Source organism: Ruditapes philippinarum, unplaced genomic scaffold (assembly GCF_026571515.1).
Source record: "Ruditapes philippinarum isolate M1 unplaced genomic scaffold, ASM2657151v2 ctg71_1_1_1_1, whole genome shotgun sequence".
In the NCBI taxonomy this organism is placed as follows: domain Eukaryota; kingdom Metazoa; phylum Mollusca; class Bivalvia; order Venerida; family Veneridae; genus Ruditapes; species Ruditapes philippinarum.
The window spans coordinates 279,869-303,860 of record NW_026863691.1 but is presented as its reverse complement, the minus strand read 5'-3'; the positions used below and the strand labels follow the sequence as shown (position 1 = coordinate 303,860).

The 23,992-nt window shown below is 33.4% G+C and overlaps 5 protein-coding genes across 5 annotated transcripts in view; 2 read left to right on the top strand and 3 right to left on the bottom strand.

Annotated features, from left to right (window-relative positions):
* The first annotated feature begins 615 nt into the window (after nt 1–615).
* Nucleotides 616–2,428, top strand: LOC132723018 (glucose dehydrogenase [FAD, quinone]-like). Its single transcript, XM_060707671.1, has one exon. It carries the CDS (start codon nt 768–770, stop codon nt 2,403–2,405), a length of 1,638 nt encoding a protein of 545 aa, XP_060563654.1. The 5' UTR covers nt 616–767; the 3' UTR covers nt 2,406–2,428.
* Nucleotides 2,429–2,521: 93 nt separating this feature from the next.
* The window catches only part of LOC132723019 (RNA exonuclease 4-like), a 32,571-nt gene continuing 11,100 nt past the window's right edge, over nt 2,522–23,992 (top strand). Inside the window, exon 1 of the mRNA XM_060707672.1 lies at nt 2,522–2,610. Within this exon, the coding sequence (XP_060563655.1) occupies nt 2,583–2,610 (28 nt within the window). The 5' untranslated portion in view covers nt 2,522–2,582. The remainder of the gene's footprint in view (nt 2,611–23,992) is intronic.
* On the bottom strand, nt 2,846–5,446 carry LOC132723022 (PI-PLC X domain-containing protein 3-like). The gene is made up of 3 exons (XM_060707675.1): nt 5,274–5,446; nt 4,260–4,732; nt 2,846–3,825 (listed from the first exon to the last, which is right to left on the bottom strand). The coding sequence occupies exons 1-3, from the start codon at nt 5,362–5,364 to the stop codon at nt 3,481–3,483; spliced, it is 909 nt and encodes a 302-aa protein (XP_060563658.1). The 5' UTR covers nt 5,365–5,446; the 3' UTR covers nt 2,846–3,480.
* LOC132723020 (L-threonine ammonia-lyase-like) lies at nt 10,424–22,502 on the bottom strand. Its single transcript, XM_060707674.1, has 7 exons — nt 22,414–22,502; nt 21,901–22,097; nt 21,321–21,517; nt 20,852–20,979; nt 19,915–20,063; nt 19,282–19,374; nt 10,424–10,718 (listed from the first exon to the last, which is right to left on the bottom strand). Exons 2-7 carry the CDS (start codon nt 22,064–22,066, stop codon nt 10,477–10,479), a joined length of 975 nt encoding a protein of 324 aa, XP_060563657.1. The 5' UTR covers nt 22,067–22,097; nt 22,414–22,502; the 3' UTR covers nt 10,424–10,476.
* On the bottom strand, nt 13,807–16,763 carry LOC132723017 (PI-PLC X domain-containing protein 3-like). The gene is made up of 3 exons (XM_060707670.1): nt 16,584–16,763; nt 14,951–15,423; nt 13,807–14,514 (listed from the first exon to the last, which is right to left on the bottom strand). Exons 1-3 carry the CDS (start codon nt 16,672–16,674, stop codon nt 14,170–14,172), a joined length of 909 nt encoding a protein of 302 aa, XP_060563653.1. The 5' UTR covers nt 16,675–16,763; the 3' UTR covers nt 13,807–14,169.

Here is a 23,992-nt window from a genome sequence, read left to right as displayed (position 1 = left end):
GTCAAAAGTAAAACATTCGTAAGTCGAAACTCAAAAGTGACCTTCTAAGGCTTCCATAAGTATTAAATCAAATCCATGTAAAAGTTAAGATAAAATTATGATTGTTATGATACAAGTCTTAATATAGGTCAAGGGCAAATGTGTGGTTTGTTTAACAGACAATGTCTGCATATTTAACAGATAAAAGTTGTAGTGTAAAGTAACTGTAAAATCAACTTTTCGAATTCAATTTTAAGAAATTTAGCTCGGCTTTAAAAAGGTTTGAATCTAGATATTCTTAATGAATAATGCTTATTGTGGTCATAATTATACATAATGCGAATATCTAATTAGAACAACTTATTTACATATTTTACATAATATATGAATCAAATGTTTACTTTAATTAACCTTTGCTGCATTCAAAGTACATGCATAAAATGTATGCTCTGACTGAATGCAAACTCTTTTTAAAACAATGAATAAATAATATAATCAAATGCTGTTTACAAAGAAAAAGTTTGTTCAAATTCGATTTCAATTATCCAAATAACAAATTTTAAAGTACTTGGTTAATTTAAATGAATGAAACTGTAAGACAGCAATAACTGAAATAGCATTTTCTTTTCCAGAGGATGACGATATTGAAAACGTCTTTGCTTATTCTTGGCTCAGCATTATTAATAAAAGAGTTAATAAATTACTTGGACAGCTCAGGGAGGAACATTACAACCGGGCAGTTTAACCTGACGTATGATTATATAGTAATAGGCGGGGGTTCTGCGGGTATGACAGTGGCGTCAAGATTATCCGAAGACGAGCATGTGTCGGTGTTAATTATAGAAAGTGGCAGTCATTTTGGTGATAACCCTAATTTTTTTGTACCTCCTCATTGGATAAATCTTCTTCACACAAAACATGATTGGGCATATCTTACACAGCCACAAGAACATTCTTTTCTTGGAATGAAAGATAAAAAAGGTTACTGGCCGAGAGGTCACGTTCTCGGTGGATCAGGTTCAATCAACCTGCTTCAATATACACGTGGAAGTAGGTTTGACTTCGATGAATGGGCAGCTAACGGGTGTACAGGCTGGAGTTATAAAGAAGTTTTGCCGTATTTTCTGAAATCCGAAGACATGCAAATACCAGAATTTAGAAACTCCATTTACCATAATGAAGGTGGAGAAATTGCGGTTTCAGAGGCAGATATTTCGCGTCTTTCTAAGATTTTTAGAAATGCCGGAGAAGAACTAGGTTATAAAGTTAGAGATTATAATGGAGAATTGCAAGAAGGTTTTAATAAAATACAATTTAATATACGCAAAGGGGTAAGAAGTAGTGCTGCCATTGAATTTCTGAAGAGAAAGAAAAATAATTTACATATCATTACAGAAAGTCATGCTACTAAAGTAGTTTTAGAAAACAAGAAAGCTGTTGGAGTGAATTTTATTCAAGATGGTAGAAAGAGGTATGTAAAGGCGAGAAAAGAAATTATACTATCAGCAGGTGCAATAAACACGCCTCAGATTCTTATGCTGTCTGGTGTTGGACCAAAAGAACATCTTGAAAAATTGGGGATTCCTGTTGAAAAGGATCTACCCGTTGGAAATAATTTGCAAGAGCACCAACAAGTATCTGTTTGTACAAAGACGAAAACTCAAGACAGTATAACTCCTGAAAGACTGGAAAGTATATGGAGTAAAATTCAGTATTATCTGTTCGGTACCGGACCAAGGTCCATTGCCGGGTCAGATGGTTCGGCATTTTTACATCTTGACAGCAATAATGAGGGGAAAATATACCCAGACATTCAGATGGTTCTTTTTCCAACTTTATTTGGTAAAAATTTATTTAACTACAATAATGAAGTTGCAAAAGAAATACTGGCATCCTCATCCGAGCATGGATTTTGTGTTTTTGTTGCACTGACACACCCCCGATCGCGTGGAACAATACGTCTTCAAGCCAAAGATCCATTTGATTATCCGCTTATTGACCCGCGGTATTTCCATAATCAAAGAGACGTTGATAATTTGATCGGCGGTGTTCGGATATTAGAAAAGTTACTAGAAACTCGCGCGTTCAAAGAGGTCGGCGTGGATATAAATTTCATGAAAAAAACTTTCTGTTCTCAACACAGGTTTCGCTCGGATAAATATTGGGAGTGTATGATTCGATCAACAGCTTTCACACAATTTCACCCTACTTCTTCATGTAAAATGGGACCTTTAGACCGACATGATACCGTAGTGGATCCGCAGTTACGAGTGAAGGGTGTTGCAGGTTTACGCGTTGTTGATGCTTCAATATTCCCAAATATAACTTCCGGTAATACCAACGCACCAACGATCATGGTTGCTGAGAAGGCAGCAGATCTTATTAGAGGGAAAATTACCGTAAATCATCTAAAACGATCACTTTAATATCAGGTGACTCAAAATGATTCCTAAAATCACCTTGCAGGAAAAAAAGTTAATTGTGATCTCCATTGTATAATGAAGTAGATATATCCTTTTTCACTTTGCAAAAGGATTAATTTCCTTTTATTAACATGTTTTTTTAGTTATAGTACGTAGGACATAATTTTCTTACTGAGATGTATGCGATATAAAACTACCATTATAAATAGTAAGTGCATTTGTTTTTCTTGCTTTTGAAAAATGGTAACTAAAATCTACATTGTGAAAATTAATCATACTAAGTACAGCTCTTTCAGGTTAATCACATCTACCGATTCCTAGCACTGTCATGGATAGAAACAATATGATGTAAACAGAAGTAGGTGCCCATGTCAAACATTATCTGTTGTTATATAGTGGAGATTTTTCTCATCAATTATGCCGAAAAATGGTCTTGACCCCATGTAGTTATCACTGTGCGGTTATTTTAAAGGAATATTTACTACCACAGTCAATCATTGTGACCTCCACACAGTAAGAATATCGGTATTGACTCTCGTGTTTTTCTTCTAAACAAAAAGTGACCCCTAACATAATTTTATAAGTATTCTGACATATTAATGACGATTTGCTAAAAAAACATGAAAAAGACCATGCTAACCGGAACACATGTTAAATAAGTTAAATATTCGCGTTGTGTCTTTGTTTGTTTTATGAGAAGGGAGTGTTTATAGATACTTTTACATGTATTTCTGAAGACCATAACATTTATTCGTACAGAAAATTAGAAAAACATTCATGTACATGAAACACGCGAATTAATAAATAACATCAACAGTTTACATTTACTTAATTGAACCTAAAAATATTCAACACTGATTCTGATGATTGATGGTAGGAGAACGAAATTAAGGACATATCAACAATTTTTTTATTCATCGATGGTACTACTGGTTTTCTCCCGGACATTGACCAATCATCCTACAAAAAGTGTAACAAAATTTATAAGACACATATAATATGAACAAAAAACAATATTTAAATTTAAATCAATGTTCCCAGGATATAAAACATACGATGTCGCAACGCAAATGGTCCTTCATGAAAAGTTCAAACTTATCACGGATTTAGCAAAGTCGCCAAGCTCTATGAAATCGGTTGTAACAATATTAACACCAGACGTTCCCCTTCTTTGCTGCTTGACCCATCTTATAGCTTCAGGCATAACATCTTTTGCAATATTTTCCAACAATGATCCGTTCAGGTTGCCTAGTATGAAGCCGATGTTTGGTGTAAGAACACATTGACAAACATTAAAACGCTTCACATTTTCACTATGCTTTACTCTGTCAAGAAAAGTAAACATGTTTTTCATATCTGTTGTCTCAGCCCAGTGTGACTTGCATGTGTATCCAGGCCAAAACTGACACATCTCTTTCGCTATCTGAAAATAATAAAAGAATAATAAAAAAATTGATTATTGTCATTCAGTAATCAACCTACTCAAAAGGAGGTCATAAAGTACTGGTCATTATTTTGTACCACTGATATCCCTTCATATATTTCAGAGAATATATTAGGCAATAAGCAATCTGTACGTGCGTTTCTGGGTCAATCTTGAGGTTTTGGCTCTAAATAAGGGCGTATGTCCAACTAGCAGTGCTTAGTGCATTTATCATTTCCACTGATCAGCCCTTCGCTGGTTGGAGAGATGATTCAAATGAAAAACTCTATTAATTCCTCGAATTTGAGGCTGCGGTTTCAATTGACTGGTGCATTAATCTTAACACTCAAAAATATTTACAATGGATATCCACTTAAGGGGAATTTTACATTTTTTTTCCGTTTCGAAGAAAATATAGGAAGATTTAATATTACCTCATTATGATACATAATGATAATCTGAAGGCCATTTTCCCAAAGCATATTCAAAGTCAAGCTCTCCATTCCTACAAACATAAACAATTTTTCACCACACTTCTCTAAAAGCATTTCCAAGAACTTAATATGCTGATCATCACCCATTCCATAAAAGTGATTAAAATCCAATATAACTATTTCCTTTTTGTTTATATCTAAAAACTCAATTAGTTCATCGAGCCCATCTGCCACTGATGTCCCGTACAGATTGTGGATAAAATGTATTTGGTCTGTCCCGTTCCGTGATGCAACTCGGAAATCAAAATACCTAATGCCATTCATAAGCTGTTGTTTGAGGTTTAAAGTCTGTGTAACACTCCATTTGAGAAGTATTCCTTTAGCTACTGGTCCTAAAAGTCTAATAGCCGGAGGAGCATCTGGGCCTATTTCGGAGTTTGGGTTAAGTTGGCTGCTAAACGAATCATGGGATCCTACAAACAAAACAATGAATGTCAGATAAAAAGTGAAAAAACGGATATGTTCTTAAGTATTAATTCTATTTCAAATGTAAAAGTGTGCATTTACCAAAAACACTTCTGAGGGTAGACATCTTCTAAAAATCCGCCTACTTTCATCAAGCAACAAAATGTATTAACATATCGTTTCATTATCAATTCACTTATCTATTTAACATCATGCCTAAATTACACAGCAGATATTCGGGTCGGTATTTAATTCAAATTCGAAAATTTCTCCAAGATTTGAAGTACCGGAATGTCGTTTGAGAATCGTCCATGGGTCCTTGGCTTGTGTCAAATATTGACATTGAAACCTCCAATAATGTCCCAAGAACACCATTTCAAAGTCTTAAAATGACACCTTGAAGTACAACAAAAATAATATAGAAAATACCCTGTCAACTTAATTCGATGTTCTAACGTTTAATTATTGTTTAAAAAACATTTTGGGTCTAAATCATACAGGGCCGAAACGTCGAACATTTATAAATAATTTATTTATTCTAAAGAATACCTGGTATAGCAATTTCTGACAGAGGTGTGTTCCATAATTTCTCAGGAATCTGTGACATCCATTCAATTAAGTTAATATCCATACTACCCATTTATTAAGCTTTAAATTAATTCACATTGTATCGATCTACGCTTGTTCCTACGCTTTTGAGGAGTGTCATTCGACCTGATACATGTAGTTGAATTTCACGACTTATCATTTTATATAAAATCTTACATAAATTTAAACACATCAGGTGTGGAAATCTAAAATAAGTTGAAATAAAATAAAATATTGCCAGCATTTACCTAAAGAAGTACTGAAACTGTACATAGTTATAATGTATTATATATACAACATGGAACACTATACAATTCTTTTGTTTCGTACGTGGTAAACCAATATATTATCAAACGCGTTTTCCGGTACTTTCTGTACATAGCTCTGGGGAATTCACCTCAAAATTTAGATAATTAATACTTCTCATTCTCCGTTCCCATTTGTTACAATATAAAATACATGTTGTATTGAATTCAGTACTTGAAATTAACAATGTGATCTCCTTTTTTGTTTATTTAGCTAGTCATAATTGTATTCTTATATTGTGATATTAGTGATTTTTGACTGTTATTTTTCTGTTTGTTTGCTGTTATAACCAGTTGCATATTTTATGCCTTGGTTTAATAAAAACTGAAACTGAGTGTAATAGCGAACTCGATGTTTTCGGCCTTTTTTTAAATTAAATTGAAATAAAACAGTTATTTCTTTATAAGAAAATAATTAAATATCATTGTATGAATAATTCCATACAAAAAATAAAGTAAATACACAGGTTTACGCAGAAAATAACCTTATTTATTATGGAAGATTCCACTACATGTCTGTTTTAATTTTATTGATTTTCATTATAAACAATTTTTTTTTTTTTTTAAATTTGCATTAGATATTAAAGGAATATTGATAATTTTCAAATACATCAATTTTTTTCACCTTAAACGGTAAAATAATGATAGAAAAATAGAAATATCATGTAACTGTGTTATGTACGTCATTTGGTGTAATTCCCCAGAGCTAAATCCGTAACGTACCGGAAAACGGTGTTTAGCTAGATTTTTGAAAAGGTCGCTTATGAAGGCGCTTATAAATCGTTATCAGTATTTCGTATATATTTAAGAATTGTTTATACCAAGCTTTCCAAGTGTTTATGCATTATGTTTTCACAATAAATCTACCAAAGTCGTTATTGAATTAAAAACGTACAAGAAACATTAGAAACGTGCGTAGCTACGATCGAGTGCATGTTTTCGTCTCCGCGTGCGAAGTTTTTATGCAAGAAAATAATTTTATAGTAAAAAAACCGGTAAAACTTGCATGAAGTACTATGATTTTGTTAACTCCAGCTTATTTGGTATTATCCACGAGTCATAATCTAAAAACAAAATAAAGTCAAAGAGAATATGCCTGTGATTTTCACATATCTATATATTTGTTTGCTTTGCTAATGAGTGATCTCTTCTTTTTACCAGAACATTTTACATTCACAATCGCAATTGTACAGTGTTGTATGTCAAAGTATTATATGTCCAGTTTACAAGTCTGGGTCCTTACCGAACAATTATCGGGACATTTCTATCACAAATACAATGTATAAAATATTTTCTTGCGTTGTTAATAAAAGGTTATATAATTGGGCTGAAGAAAATAATAAAATAGACGAATGTCAGGCAGGTTTCAGGTGTAATTACTCAGCTATTGATAATATTTTCTGTTTACAAGCCATGATACAAAAATACTTGTCTAAAAAAGGTGGTCGTTTTTATTGTTTATATGTCGATTTCCGAAAAGCTTTTGATAAAATTGACCATTCAAAATTATTTGATTCACTACAGAAAATAGGCATTCATGGTAATTTTTTACGGGTTTTAAAATGTATGTATTCCGATTTAAAGCCTTGTGTGGAAAACTTTTTCCCGTGAAACATAGGAACAAGACAGGGAGATAAATCTAGTTCGACTATTTTTATTCTTTTTATCAATGAGTTGTCTATCTTACTTAGACAAAACTGTGGCACAGGAATATTTATTACTAATGATATACCTGATATATTATGTCTTATGTTTGCCGATGATGTAGCAAACTGTGCAGAGACTGTATCTAAATTACAACAACAATTAAATGTAATTGACACTTTTTGTTATAATACTGGAATGGAAATCAATCTTGATAAAACAGAAGTAATTGTTTTTATTTGTTTGGGTCGTCAGACCAATCAAATAATGGTAGCGAAATTTCAGAGCCTAATGCTGTTAATTGCAATTGCCTAAAGTAGTCCACTTTTTTGAAGCGGTTACTTCCCTTTATATGTACACTAACGCCGAAAAATTCAGGGGAGATCAATGCGTAAAGATTGTCAAATGACAGGCGCATTAATTTTCAAGCAAAGTAGTTCCCGAATGGTCGAAGATTTCTAATATTGTTTCATTCTTTATAGATATACATGCTTACAGTAAGCTTCAGGATTATTTACATATGTGTTAAACAACGTTAAACAACATGTTTAGCGTCGAAATAATAAGAGTTACAAACCCTAATTAGAATAATATGGTTTTCTTCAGGCCGTTAACATGTAACTTCACCGTGGCCGAGGGGTTTGCACGCTCGCTCATGAATCGAGAGGTCTGAAGTTCGAATTCCAGTTGAGGCAACATATATTTTATATTTTTTTTAAGTCAAATAAACATTGAATTGACTATCAGTGTTGCAATTAGTCTTATAGCCAATTTACTACAGTTAAAACACTGGAAAGCATTGGTGGCACTATACAAAAACAAATTGGTTTATAATTTCACAACCTTCACCTTTCTGACATTCTGAGACCCAAACAAATTCAGCGCCTTCTGTGCTTTGATTCGTAATGGTGGTCCTTTACGTAATTATGAGAAATGGTATTTCCGAGGTAAAATCTTAAATATAACATCTATGTATAAGTATAAGTATATGGGACTCATTTTCACTCCTCAATTATCATGGACTCACGCTAAGGAAAAAATGACATCTCAAGACCAAAAGGCAATATTATCGTTAAAATATTATCAGAAACCTTTCGGTCATTTTCCAAGTAATTAATTGTTTAAAATTTTTGACCATATGATTAAACCAATTTTATGCTATGGATCACAAATATGGGGTTTTGAATATAGCCAAACTATTGAATATGTGCATAACGATTTTTGTCGAAAACATTTATCTGTTAAAATAACTACAAATACAGCTATGGTTTTAGGGGAATGTGGTAGGTTGCCCTTAAGTATTTCGTACATGACAAACTGCATACGATATGTTTGTAAACTTCTGACCATGCCTGCATCTAGATATCCTAAACAGTGTTATTTAATGTTGAAGTCACTAGACGATGTAGGTCGAATATGTTGGGTAAACAAAGTTAAACATGTACTGTTTAGATATGGTTTTGGTTTTGTCTGGATATCTCAAGAAATTGGTGACACGAATATGTTCCTTATACTTTTCAAACAATTAAGACTTATTGATTGTTGTACTCAACAATGGTATGAAAATATAACGAATTCTAGTAGATGTTTTCACTATAATAAATTTAAATCACTTTTAAATGTTGAACGATTAATAGAAATACCATTTAAACATAAAAAGGCGTTTTGTAATTTTCGTTGCTCCAACCATAAATTCGGTATAGAAATAGACAGACATAATAATATCACAAGGGAAGAACGTTTGTGTACAACTTGTAATGATAGTATAGATTGTGAATTCCATGCTTTCTTTATATGTAAAAAATACAAACATATCCGTGATAAGTATTTATTCAATTGGTATTTTGGCGGAAAAGAACTACATGATTTTTATGTATTATTAGGTACACGTGATATAATCACATTAAGGAAGCTTATGTTTTATGTATATGTTTTAATGGATAACATAAACAACTAGTCTTTTTTCGCATAAATAAACATTGTTAAGGTGACACAACCATATTACAATATTGTTGTATGTATGCTATGTATTTTGGGCCGGAGGCCTTTGAACACAAATAAAGTTATTTGAATTTATGTCAGCTTTTTGCACACGCATCTCAGTGTGTATTTCCTGTTCCTTTAGATCATTGTTTCCAAAATTAGAGATTGCTTCAGGCGGTGCTAGGGGGTGTGAGAGATGTTGCGTCTTAGCTATCTCAAAGAATCAGTCAGAGGACTTTCGATTAAATTGATTGTCAATTAAAGATCAATTAACTCAGTGTCGGGCAAACTATACGTTAACACAGAGGACCCTTCTTATATACCAATAGATCAATCGCCGAGTGGTAAATGTCGTTGTCATCAAACCCTTTGCCCCTCAGTCACCGCTGTGAGATCGTCGAGGACTGGGTTCTCTCATTTAACGAAGCTACAATGCGTCCAGCAAATTCACGTTCTACTCAGGTGATCGTTCAAGCCTGAAATAATGCACGGAGGAGCACCGATGTGCTTCTCATTAAAGCTGGAAAGTCGCCATTTGGTAGAACTTTACGTAAAACACAACAAAAAAAATTAGGTAATAATTATACTAACGTTTTACGAAAACTCATATACATGTTCCAACATTTTTAAAAAGAAAATCCAAATTGTTCAACTGATCTAACATTTCAAAGGGTGCCTGCCGCCCTGACGTCAAGAGTTGTTAATACTTGTGCAACTGTTGAAACATTTTCAAACAACTTTACCAAACCTGTGTCTTTAGTTAAGTTATTGTTTTATTTACCTATAGAAAGGTCGTTCTTCCATTCAAAAATGGTTCTGATTTTTATACATCAGCTGCATTATTACAAGAAGATGTTATTTGTACCCACTTCCGAATTCCTAATTTCGATCCGAGCCTTAAATATAATAACTTCCGGTGGATATTTATAGAAATTTTGCTTGGGCCACATGAGTTATTTATCGTTCATGCGAAGTAACTTATAAAATTGAAAGGAATTACAGCAAATGTTAACTTACTGTTACTTTCACCTGTTCACTCGTGATACATCCTTAAATGGGCATAATGTCACTTTAAAGATGGCTGTGCTACATTGTGAAGTGTTCGTTCAATCTATTTCAAACTGAACAGATCTTCCAAACATTCAATATGTCACCTCCCATAAGTAAATACGAGCAATTCTTGGAAAACTTTTTGAATACTTTATTTTAAGACTAGACATAAAACACAAACATCACCCAATGAGTTTAGCAAGTTCTGGTGGTGTAATATTGCCTCCTGTGACAACAATTACCACTTTCTTCCCTTTTACATCCTTAATGCGTCCTTGCGCAAGCGCAGTAAATGCTGCTGAACCGGCTGGTTCCACTTTCAGACCTCGGTCGTACAGAATCTTCATGCTTTCTACCATTTCTTCGTCGGATACAAGCAATACCTCCTCTAAATACTGTTTGCATATCTTATACGGTATCTCCCCTGTCGACAGTAATAACATATACATTTTTGAGGTTGCATTCTATATTACCTTGTAATATAATAACAACTTTGACCACAAATTGAATCATCAAGTTCTAAAGACGTAGGCTAACATGTTATGACCATAAAAATAACAATAATGGTTCTAATGGTTATCAAAAATATGTGACCTTGACCTAGATGTATATTAGCCTTGCACTAAATAGTAATAACTTGTTATGTTTCAAGGACAATGGTACAATCAAAGAAGGGTCGTATATCCAGGTCAGCCTTAAGTATGTTTATATGGGCGCCATCTTGAATTCACTGAATGAGCTATTATGCACATCAAATTTATAAGGCGGCCATTTTAAAAATGGCGGCCATCTTGGATGAGCAGAGATATTTTTGGGCCTACTTTACCTTTTGAATTTTTGAATCTCTGTAGTCTAAAAATGATGTCCTGAAAGTTTCATGCTTGTATCACAATTTGCACTATTTTGACAGGAGAGACCTTATTTCCCGCTCCACTATAGTTTGAAAATGTTCTATGCTACTTGCTAATTTGTAGCACTGCATTATGATATTCAAAATTATAAGAGCCAGCACAGAAAATTCTAAATTCAAAGTAGAATAAGTTGCAGAAACATAGCTTTACCGGCACAAGGGGGCATCATAGACCCGTGAGTGACTGTATGAAAATGAATATGATAAACTAACAGCGTCACAAGTAAATAGCTTTTCACGTTACCAACAGGCAGTATTGTATTAAATCAAATCCATGTAAAAGTTAAGACAAGTTAAATGTTGATGCTGCACATCAAAGACGTCGCCAAATGATGTGACCAGTCACAGCTAATGTACAAAATCAGTATTGAAGATCGTTCTATATTACAGCTGAATATCCGAAAGCACTAATTTTTTTTCTCCATGTTCTTGGTATGTGTCTGAAATTCTGAAATGTTTGTCTGTTGCAACAAAGATTGAAACGTCTGGTAGAAGCAAATTAAATTGGATAACAAGTGAAATTGAAATGATTGGTAAAATTAAAATAAATTCAAGACAATATGTGCTGAGAATATGGCCATTTAAATATTGGTTCGAATTGCATAATGTTTGAATGATTTTGAGGATATTTTACAAATAGCAAAAATATGTCTGTAATATCAAATAGTAGTTAATAAATTACGTAACAAAGAATTGATATATATAATCAATTCTTTGTTACGTATTGTGTACTTATTTATAAAAGATTAAACTACTTGAATAAATATCGGATTGCATATTCGCCTAGAATCTAGGTATGGTAAAAATAATCTCCGTTACGTATTTTAGTGATACCTCTTGTTCTCTGCCCGTCATTAGACTATATACGGGTCTGTGTTGAACTAGGGGTTAAGGGAGAACCGCCTCTCTGATAGTAGGCGTGGTTAAGGCTTTGTAACTGTAATTTAATAATTCGTCAAGTAATATTGATCATAATTGTCCTGGTTTCCTCCCCCCCCCCACCCCCTTCAACGAAGACTTAATGCTAGCATATTGAATTTGGCGACAATTTAAGGCGGAGACGAACTTCAACAGAGGGGGCGGGGGGGGGCAAATGAAGTGAGTGACACTGCTTCAGTCCTTACCTCCCTTAACGGTTATGCTTTAGAACGATCGACTAAAGACTGGCTCATTGGCACGCTATTTATTAGGTAGATAAAATTAGAAAATAATAAAAAGAATATGATATTTAAACATGACACTATCACTTCAGTTAAACGTTTATGTTAATCCCTTAAAGCTCTGTGACATGTTGTACATCAGAAAAGCTATTTTTATTAGAAAATTTGAAAACAATGTGATTTTGATAAAACAAAAACAATTGCACGATATCAAGTCTAAAATTTTCCCCACTGCTAAACGAAAAATCAATAGGGGTCATCTACTGGTCATGACCAATCCACATACCAGGTTTGAAGTTCCTAGGCATACGCGTTCTTTAGTTATTGATCGGAAACCGTTTTCACCTACAAGGTCAATGTGACCTTAACCTTTGACCCCTTGACCCCAAAATCAATAGGGGTCATCAGATTCTGCTGGTCATGACCATTCACTATACCAAGTTTGAAGTTCCTATGCCTAAGCGTTCATTAGTTATTGATCGGAAACCGTTTTTACTTACAAGGTCAATGTGACCTTGATCTTTGACCCCTTGACCCCAAAAACAATAGGGGTCATCTACTGATGACCAATCACCATACCAAGTTTGAAGATCCTAGGCCTAAGGGTTCTTTAGTTATCGCTCGGAAACCATTTGGTCTACGGACCGACGGACCGACAGACAGACAAATGCAAAGCAATATACCCCCTCTTCTTTGAATAAATAATAAGTATAATCTATATTGTGAAAATTAATCATACTAAGTGCAGCTCTTTCAGGTTTATCACATCTACCGATTCCTAGCGCTGTCATCGATAGAAACAATATCGATGTAAACAGAATCAGGTGCCCATGTCTAACATTATCTGTTGTTACATAGTGGGTATTTTTTTCACATCAATTAATTTATGACGAAAAATGGTCTTAATAAAAATCATGCAATGGGCTTTTATAAACAAGACACTGAACAGAACATGTTTTCAACTGCAATCATTTAAACAGGTATAAAAGTAAATGACAGACAAGTTGATTCCTAATCAAAAAAGATCTATAACCCATCCGTGCATATCTAGACCTTGACTTCTTGTCGCGTTGTATCGCGTTGTATCCTATATACCATCACAAGTAACTTTGTGGTAAACTACCATTGACATTGCCTTAGAAATAAAAGCGATGTAACAAAAGAGACTGACCCCATGTAGTTATCACTGTACGGTTATTTTAAAGGAATATTTACTACCCCAGTCAATCATTGTGACCTCCACACACTAATTATACCAGTATTGACTCTCGTGCTTTTCTTCTAAACAAAAAGTGACTCCTAACATAATTTTATAAGTATTCTGACATATTAATAACGATTTGCTAAAAATAATGAAGTAGACCATGCTAACCGGAACACATGTTAAATTAGTTAAATATTCGCGTTGTGTCTTTGTTTGTTTTATGAGAATGGAGTGTTTATAGATACTTTTACATGTATTTTCTGATAACATTTATTCGTACAGAAAAATTTGAAAAACTTTCATGTACATGAAACACGCGAATTAATAAATAACATCAACAGTTTACATTTACTTAATTGAACCTAAAAATATTCAACACTGATTGTGATTATTAATGGTACAGAACGAAATTAAGGACATTACAAAAAGTATCTTATTCATCCATTGTACTACTATTTTTCTCCCGGACATTGACGGATCATTCTACAAGATGTGTAACAACATTCATAAGACATATATAATATGAACAAAAAACAATATTTAAATTTAAATCAATGTTCCTAGAATATAAAACATACGATGTCGCAACGCAAATAGTCCTTCATGAAAAGTTCAAACTTATCACGGATTTAGCAAAGTCGCCAAGCTCTATGAAATCGGTTGTAACAATATTAACACCAGACGTTCCCCTTCTTTGCTGCTTGACCCATCTTATAGCTTCAGGCATAACATCTTTTGCAATATTTTCCAACAATGATCCGTTCAGGTTGCCTAGTATGTAGCCGATGTTTGGCGTAAGAACACATTGACAAACATTAAAACGATTCACATTTTCAATATGCTTTACTTTGTCAAGAAAAGTAAACATGTTATTCATATCTGTTGTCTCAGCCCAGTGTGACTTGCATGTGTATCCAGGCCAAAACTGACACATCTCTTTCGCTATCTGAAAATAATAAAAGAATAATAAAAACTTTGATTATTGTCATTCGGTAATCAACCTACTCAAAAGGAGGTCATAAAGTACTGGTCATTATTTTGTACCACTGATATCCCTTCATATATTTCAGAGAAAATATTAAGCAATAAGCAATCTGTACGTGCGTTTCTGGGTCAATCTTGAGGTTTTGGCACCAATTAAGGGCGTATGTCCAACTAGCAGTGCTTAGTGCATTTAGCATTCCCATTGATCAGCCCTTCGCTGGTTGGAGAGATGATTCAAATAACAAAACCTATCAAGTCCTCGGATTTGAGGCCGCGGTTTCAACTGACTGGTGCTTTAATCTTAACACTCAAAAATATTTACAATGGATATCCACTACAGGGGAATTTTACATTTTTTCTTCCATTTCGAAAAAAAAATAGGAAGATTTAATAATTACCTCATTATGATACATAATGATAATCTGAAGGCCATTTTCCCAAAGCATATTCAAAGTCAAGCTCTCCATTCCTACAAACATACACAATTTTTCACCGCACTTCTCTAAAAGCATTTCCAAGAACTTAATATGGTGATCATCACCCATTCCATAAAAGTGATTAAAATCCAATATAACTATTTCCTTTTTGTTTATATCTAAAAACTCAATTAGTTCATCGAGCCCATCTGCCACTGATGTCCCGTACAGATTGTGGATAAAATGTATTTGGTCTGTCCCGTTCCGTGATGAAACTCGGAAATCAAAATACCTAATGCCATTCATAAGCTGTTGTTTGAGGTTAAAAGTCTGTGTAACACTCCATTTGAGAAGTATTCCTTTAGCTACTGGTCCTAAAAGTCTAATAGCCGGAGGAGCATCTGGGCCTATTTCGGAGTTTGGGTCAAGTTGGTTGCTAAACGAATCATGGGATCCTACAAACAAAACAATGAATGTCAGATAAAAAGTGAAATAACAACCGGATATGTTCATAAGTATTAATTCTATTTCATATACACTTAAGGTAGACAAGCTTCTGACCCCCCCCCCCCCACTTTTCATCAAGCAACAAAATGTATTAGCATATATCATTATCAACTCAGATATTTGATATTTATTCAACATCATGGCTAAACCATTCAACATCATGGCTAAACTACACGGCAGACATTCGGTCCAAATTCGAATGTGTTAAAGTTAATATTGTTAAAAGTAATGACAACAAATACATATTTAATTTAATTCTCCATCTGTTCATATTTGTTATTTTATTCCGGTTTGATGAAGCTAGTGGAGTTTTTTTTACTTTTGTTGTTGTTGTAGTTTGTTGGTTTTTTGTTTTTGTTGTTGTCGACGTTGTTGTTTTTTTTTAAAGGTACGCCTTTCTTATATTATAGCATTACTGGAATGTAGACAATCATTATAAGTACATGTACAGGATTAAAGTTTGTTATATTTCTGGAATTCACTGCCAATAATATTTTTAAGCTTAACTTTAGTTTGAAAAAAGAAATACTGGTGTTTAAAAATCCGATCGATTATATTTCACAAATAAACAGTCAATTCATAAAATATGTGTTCAACGGTTAAAAAATTATACTGATTTCATCTTTCTATTTAAGCAATTAAGAAAGGATGTACGAGTCTCGAAATATTTCAAACAAACTATTAACAGAAATAATTATGTGAAGTAGGTAGTACCGTTAAATTTTGAAGAGAATGAACACAAACCCCATCTGATGTTGTCTTTAGTTTTTCATTTATTCTTTTTCAGTCATTCCTTAATAAATTATATATTAGTAGAAGCTATAAGGCCTAATAAATTGTGTTGTTAGGGTAACATGTTCTCCGCGAATATGTAGGGTAGGTCGGATTTTCTAATTTTTTTTAAATCAGGTTTAGTTCTCGACATCTAAATCCGGAGAAAATGAACACAAATCACATATGATTTTGTCTTTAGTTTTTCCTAAAAAAATCCCTTGTCTACTTAGTTCGCTGTTTTAAAGTTTAACTGTTATTTTAGCATTTTAGGTCGAAATCATACAGGGCCGAAACGCCAAACATTTATAAATAATTTATTTATACTAAAGAATACCTGGTATAGCAATTTTTGACAGAGGTGTGTCCCATAATTTCTCAGGAATCTGTGACATCCATTCAATTAAGTTAATATCCATACTAGCCATTTATTAACCTTTAAATTAATTCACAATTGTATCGATCTACGTATCTCACCTTAAAACCTACGCAGTGATCTCCCCTTATAGACCTAATGAGGTCTAAATTCGACCTAAATTCGACCTGATACATGTACTGTATTGGCTGAGTGCGCTTATAAGTCGTTATCTGTATTTCGTATATATTTAAGAAACAATTGCTCGTATTATTTATATCATGCTTTCCAAGTATTTAAGCCTTATGATTTCATAATAAATCTACCAAAGTCGTTATTGCATTAAAAAGTACAAGAAACACTAGAAACGTGCGTAGCCACAATTGCATGTGTTCGTCTATCTGCGTGCGAAGTTTTTATGCAAGAAAATAATTTTATAGTTAAAAATAACCGGTAAAACTTGCATAAAATATCATGATTTTGTTAACTCCAATTTATTTTGTATTATCCACGAGTCATAATCGTAAAACAAAATAAAGTCAAAGAGAATATGCCTGTAATTTTCACATATTTAATTAGCTATGCTAATGAGTGATCTCTTCTTTCTACCAGAACATTTTACATTCAATTCGCAATTGTAAAGTGTTGAATGTCTGCTGTTTGCACACGCTTCATCTCAGTGTGTATTTCCTGTTCCTTTAGATCAGTTTCCAAAACCTTAATATAATTAAAGACTGCTTCAGGCGGTGCTAGGGGTGTGAGAGATGTTGTGTGTAAGATATCTCAAAGAATCAGTCAGAGGACTTTCGATTAAATTGATTATCAATTAAAGATCAATGAACTCAGTGTCGGGCAAACTATACGTTAACACAGAGGACCCTTGTTATGTAGCAAAAGATCAATCGCCGAGTGGTAAATATCGTTGTCATCAAACCTTTTGCCCCTCAATCACCGCTGTGAGTTCGAATCCTGTCGAGGACTGGGTTCTCTCATTTAACGAAGCTACAATGCATCCAGCAAATTCACGTTCTACTCAGGTGCTCGTTCATGCCTGAAATAATGCACGGAGGAGCACCCGAGGTGTTTCTCCATCAGTAAAGTTTGAAATTCGCCATTTGGTAGGTTACGTTAAACACGACAAAAAATTAGGTAATAACAAACGTTATACGAAAACTAGTTATACACGTTCCAACATTTTTATAAAGAATAATCCAAATTGTTCAACTGAACTAACATTTACATGGGTGTCTGCCGTCCTGACGTCTAGAGTTATTAATACTTGTAAAACATGTTTAAACATTTTCAAACAACTTTACCAAACCTGTGTTGTTAGTTAAGTTATTGTTTTATCAACCTATAGAAAGGTCATTCTTCCATTCAAAAATGGTTCTGATTTTTATACATTCAACTGCATTATTACAAGAAGATGTTATTTGTACCCACTTCCGAATTCCTAATTTCGATCTGATACCAAAATGACATCATGCTCATTTTTTCAATGTCAAGTTAAGCTAAATTGAATATATACATGTATTTCAAAAGATTGAATACTATAATGCAAATTGACCAACAGTTGATATTGGAAAATGTTTAAGATAAAATATAAATCTGACTTAAATATAATAACTTCCGGTGGATATTTTATAGAAAATTTTTTTTTTGGCCACAGAGTTTTTTAGTTATGCGAATAAATATAAAAGAAAAGGAAACAGCAAATGTTTTAAACTTTCTGTTATTCAAAATGTTACTCGTGAACACCTTTAAATGGCAAAATTCATTTTAAAGATGGCCTGGCTACTTTTTAAGGGTTTTCGTTCAATCTATTAAAATGAACAAATCTTCCAAAACATTAAATATTCACTCTCAAAGTAAATCCGAAAAAAATTTTTTAAATTATTTTATTAGATTTAGACATAAAACACAAACACACCTAATGATTTTTACCCAAATTCTGGGGTTGTAATTTTGCCCCCGGGAAAACCCAATTTACCTTTTTCCCTTTTTCCCCACCCTTTAAATTTGCCCTTGCGCAAGCGAAATTTAAATGCTCCCAAAACCGGCTGGCCCCCATTTTCAAACCTGGGTTTCTACAGAATTTTCATTTTTCTACCATTTTTTTTCGGGGTTTAAAGCAATCCCTCCTCTAAAACTTTTTGCAATCTTATACGGTTTTCCCCCCCTGTCGCAGTAAAAACATCAACTTTTTTTAACTATTTGAAATAAACCGGTTTTTTGTTTCAAATCAAAGTAACAAGAAAGCCAATTTTAGAAACGGTTTCATTAAAACCCAAACCCGGTTGAAATTCTTTTAACCCTTTTAAAATTTTAAATAACAATTTTGACCTAAATTAATCACAAGTTCAAAAAACTTTGGGCTAAAAATTTTTATGCCCAAAAAAAATAAAAATAAGGTTTTAATTTGGTTTTAAAAAAATATTGACCTTACCTAAAATGATTTTACCCCTTCACAAAAATAGTAAAATTTGTTATTTTTCAAGGGAAAATGGAAAAAATAAAAAAACGGTCTTATACCCCAGGTCGGGGCCTTTTAGATTTTTTATTTGAAAAATGTCCCAGGCTACTTGCTAATTATAGTACTGCATTATGATATTCAAAATTATGAGAACCAGCACAGAAAATTCTAAATTCAAAGTAGAATAAGTTGCAGAAACAGCTTTACCGGCACAAGGGGGCATAAGACCCGTCGCCACTGATTTTACACCAGGTATTGTCACAGCATGTCCGGCTTTGAAACTTTCATACAATGTTGGAGCTGAAAAATGCAAATGAGATGTGTTTTTCTGCGTTAGACAACATTATCTGTAGAAATTAAGATAATATACTAGATAGATGAGCTTGCTAATGAATGCTTAATTACAATGATTTAAAGACTCCACTCGGGGTTTTCAGAAATATATTTCCCAGACTTATATGTACCATTTAGTAAAGGTCTGAACCAAACACTCGTATGCAAAATTTCAGAGCATTCCCTCAGCCCGTCAATCCAGATTCATCATTTTTACAGTACAATATAACCCAAAATTGAAAAGCGTTGTAACATTTTTCGCTCAAATTTGGATAAGAATCTCACAAAAAAATCGATTTTCCAATTAATTTTGAGCACATTTCTTCGTCATCTTTTGCAGATTTTTCAATTTAAAGTGCTGTACTTAATCTAAGTGAGAATTTCAAATTTTATGTTTTAGGCTTTTTGACCTCAGGGCTCCTTTGAAATAAGTGTACCATTCAAACAAATCCAACAGAATTTTTGTTTCGTATAAAAGCTTGCGAACAAAGATATTTTGTGACTTACCTCCTGTTGGTTCGACGGCATACACTCTACAATCTTTGCATCCTGAGAGTTTTAAACCTGCAGCCACACCAGCAACGAGGCCGCCGCCACCACAACATACAGCTACAACATCCGGGTCAGGTACAACCTTTAGAATCTCCATAGCTATACTAAAATACATGAAATTCCAGTTCCTTCAATATTTTCTAGTTACAGAAATAATAAGGTCGGGTATGTCCAAAAATTGTCTTAAAGGAGCTCCAATGAGGTAAAAAAATCAACTAAAAACGTAAAATTTGAAATACAACGATCAAGTGAAGCAAATAAAATGGAAAACTCTGCAAAAGATAATGAAGAAATATGCGAAGAAAAATAAATGGAATTTGATTTTTGTGCGGTTCTTATCCCTATTTGCCAACGCTTTTCATTTTTTGATTATTTTTCAATACATAAAAGACTGGTGGAGGGAATGATCTTAAATTTTGCACCCTTCACCACATGGTCTGGGACATATATTTCTAGTTCTGTCATGTGAAAAGCTCTTGGAGTCCCTTTAAGAAAACGTACAATTTTCGATTTCTTGTCATTATTCCATGAGCTTAGTTATAATTATTTGGGGTCCATTGTGACCATGACATATAAGGATCCCTTTCATAACCGGTAAAGGTTTTTCCGTATATCTGTTCTCATGTATGCCAGTCCGTTTCCCCAGAGATCAAACTTTCGGATCAGATCAAAATAAATTATCTGTATAATAGAGAAATTGAAAGCTAAAGGTCGCCAAACAATTCCAGTTTGGAATTTTTGCAGACTCGCTTTGATCGAGTCAGTATAGGTGGCCGTGGCAGATAACCTTTAGAAAAAAACGGTCACAATCTTACCTCCTTAACCTTGAGACACCTACTTATTTATAAGAGGACAGTGTGTTTTGCTATTGTTCAATTCCAAAACTATTTACCTTCCATATCCGGTTACAAGATTGACGTCATCAAATGAATGTAACAATATATACCCATCTGCAACGCACTTCTTTACGTGCTCGTAAATTTCGTGCGATGGTACTTTTCGTGCCTCTAAACCAAAGCTCTGTAAATGTAGTCAAATTAGAACTGTGAAAAGATACTTTGAACATGAATTAACATTATTTGATTCCGATAAGCACGTTTTAGCTTTACCCTTAGACAAGATAGTTGTTGAAAATAACTGGCAAAACAAAGTCCTGCCCAGCCAAGATAGCGATGAACATTGAAGAGACTCTTTACAGTTTATGGCACAATCTTTAGTATTTTGATTCCGAAATTCCTCAAAACTATGTACTTAATTGTACCTCAACATCATGAAGTCACTCTCTAAAATCTTAATACAATGTTTATACATAATGAATTGTTACACTTATTCCTAACCAAAAATTTACTTTACTAACTTACATTTATCATATCAACTCGGTCGTCTGGTGCTGTATGGGGCATCAAAACCAACCCTTTGAGTCCTTTTTTACTCATACAATATGCAAAGGCTTTGCCATAGTTTCCCGCCGAAAACGTCACTGCCTCACCACTTCCGTCACGGACTTCCGGTGGTAAATGTTCCATCTGATTTGTAACTCCACGAATTTTGAATGATCCTTATATATAGAGAATTCAACAGAATGAGGATAAGTTGAAACGAGTTCGAATAGCATGTAAATTATACATTTAATTAAAGATGTGCATTTGATTTCCTTAATTCCTTCTTTTTTCTTTTATTGTTCTTCATTGTTCAGACAGTTTTCAGACATGTACTGAGGCGGATATCTACATACATAATGTTTCTCGACTTTGTAACGTTCAAATCTGGGCAAATATGTTATATAGATTTCACTGACTTATCGGCGGATATAATTTTTCTGCCATCAATAGAAATATCACTAAAACATGATGTGCTGGAACGTCTACAGTGAGTTTGATTTAAACATCATATGTTTGTAAAATGTTAAAAAAAGAAAGAGAAAAACTTTAACAATTTTACCTGTCGTTTGCATATTTTCCAGTTTGAGATATAAATCTACGTCTTGGTCGATTTTAGGAAACATATTTTGCACATGGCACAGAAGAGGTGTCTGAATTATGTCAGGATTGCTATATAAGACATCACATGCCTTCTTTATACCATCTAAGCTTACCAACTCGGCCATAATGCAATGTGTCAAAAGTTGTCCAAGAGAACTGAAACAAAAAATATAGTATTCCGCTTTAGGTAAATTGCATCAAGTTAATTAACTTGATTGGTTTCACTCTGTGTAATGGAGCAAGGGGGACCACTGCGTAGGAGTATGGGTAAATCGACACTTTGGTTCCCTCCCCTGACGCATTAAAGGGAAACAAATACATGTTAGACAAGATATAAACATTACATATTTATTCCTTTACCATTTAATCACAACAATATAGTCTACAATGAAACAAATAATTAATAACAGTTGTATACAAAAAAACTGGAGTCTGCGTAACAATATTGGTTACAAGCTGAGCATTAACTTACCTAAATTAAGTAATGTTTTTCACAAAAAGAGCTATGCATGGGCGGGTAATGTTTTTCACAAAAGAGCTATGCATGGGTGGGTATTGTGTAGAGGCTACTGTATCGCCGGTTATATATGTATATGTTAGCTTAAATAGCTGGTTAAATGTACAAATTCAATTCTTTCAGATTTTTATTCTTTATTAAGTAATGTTTCAGTTTTGTTGTTTTTCTGTATAACACCACATTTGCACAATTTCGGTGGAGCACAACTTAAAAACATTAAAAAAAATATCAAATTTACATATTTTGAAATTTTACTATAATCTTTAAAAAATACTCCCAATCTATCTGTAAATAATTTTAAGGTACTGAAATTATAGCATTTTTTCTCCCTTTTTAACATAAGGTGATTAAATTCAGGAATAGAGGGACCCTCGATATCCCTCGGAAACAATGACATCAGTCTGGGAGGACATAATCCCAGTAACAATCAATTAAATAGTAAAAGGTGAAGATTGCAAACTCCGTTTGATTGAGTTTATTCGGGAGAAATAATTAGGTCCAACATCTCTCACGCACCCAAGCACCGTCATGGTAATCAATCCTCGACATATTTATTTATTAGTTTATTACAGTCTCATCAATGTACACAGTTAAAATACATATAAAATACAATATAAATGCACATTGCCAATCTATAAGATTTACAAGAGACTAAAGGTTGACTTACTATTTACATATAAAATTCTAAAAAATCTAAAATACCCTTGCTAATTTAAACCAGAGTAGAATATATGATAAAATGAATCTACTGATGTAATTTAAAATATTGAGGTAGCAAATTACTTCCAAAAATTCTATATAGAAATTATGTTGTGGTTAAATTTAATCAAAATCCGGTTTAGAAGATTATTAGCAAAGGTATTTTCTAAATCGTACATATATATCTAAGAACACATAAAAGTTATTTAAAATAATGTCAGTTGTATAAAATTAGTTTTCTTCTATTCAATATGTTAAAACAGGTTTTGGCAGTTAAAAATACAATGTCTGCATTGGAGAGAATATATCCTACTTTATCAATGTCTGAGAGGGCATCAAAACCATCGTTTAGCATTTGTGCTTCTCGAATCAAGTCGTTACGGATGGAATCATATAGAGGGCAATATAATAATACATGCTTTTCATCCTCTACAATAGTTTGACAGTGGGAGCACAATCGTTGTTCCACTGGCAAACCATTGTAGCGTCCTAACTTTATACCAATTGGAGCTGTGCCAACATATACATGTTTTGCAGTTGGCAGATTCCTGTTTCAGTATGATATATATACATGTAAATTATTTAAATATTTATCTCAGTTAGCGGGTGTTATCAGTTGGGTCGTTTGCTTTTATCGTTTGACATAGCACGTTTTGCACTTGACCGTAACAGAGTTTCAATTGGACGAAGGAAAGAAAGTGTAACACCTGAAGTGTAGTCAAGAGTACACATGAATTAAAATTTTAAAAAATACGGTATCAAATCGTTCTTCATCCAGTGATTTTAATGAATAACTAATTAGTCATAATTATTCTATCTATGATCTTCCCTTACA

Excerpts from the sequence above, each read along its gene's own strand:
- LOC132723018 (XM_060707671.1), top strand. The coding sequence starts at position 768 with ATGACAGTGGCGTCAAGATTATCCGAAGACGAGCATGTGTCGGTGTTA.
- LOC132723017 (XM_060707670.1), bottom strand. The coding sequence starts at position 16,674 with ATGGCTAGTATGGATATTAACTTAATTGAATGGATGTCACAGATTCCT. Across the intron at positions 15,424-16,583 it reads GTCAAAAATTGCTATACCAG|GATCCCATGATTCGTTTAGC; the intron begins GTATTCTTTAGT and ends TTTTGTTTGTAG. Across the intron at positions 14,515-14,950 it reads TCATTATGTATCATAATGAG|ATAGCGAAAGAGATGTGTCA; the intron begins GTAATTATTAAA and ends TATTATTTTCAG.
- LOC132723022 (XM_060707675.1), bottom strand. The coding sequence starts at position 5,364 with ATGGGTAGTATGGATATTAACTTAATTGAATGGATGTCACAGATTCCT. Across the intron at positions 4,733-5,273 it reads GTCAGAAATTGCTATACCAG|GATCCCATGATTCGTTTAGC; the intron begins GTATTCTTTAGA and ends TTTTGTTTGTAG. Across the intron at positions 3,826-4,259 it reads TCATTATGTATCATAATGAG|ATAGCGAAAGAGATGTGTCA; the intron begins GTAATATTAAAT and ends TATTATTTTCAG.
- LOC132723020 (XM_060707674.1), bottom strand. The coding sequence starts at position 22,066 with ATGGCCGAGTTGGTAAGCTTAGATGGTATAAAGAAGGCATGTGATGTC. Across the intron at positions 20,064-20,851 it reads CTTGTAACCGGATATGGAAG|TATAGCTATGGAGATTCTAA; the intron begins GTAAATAGTTTT and ends CATGTATTTTAG. Across the intron at positions 10,719-19,281 it reads TCTTATGCCCCCTTGTGCCG|GGGAGATACCGTATAAGATA; the intron begins GTAAAGCTGTTT and ends TACTGTCGACAG.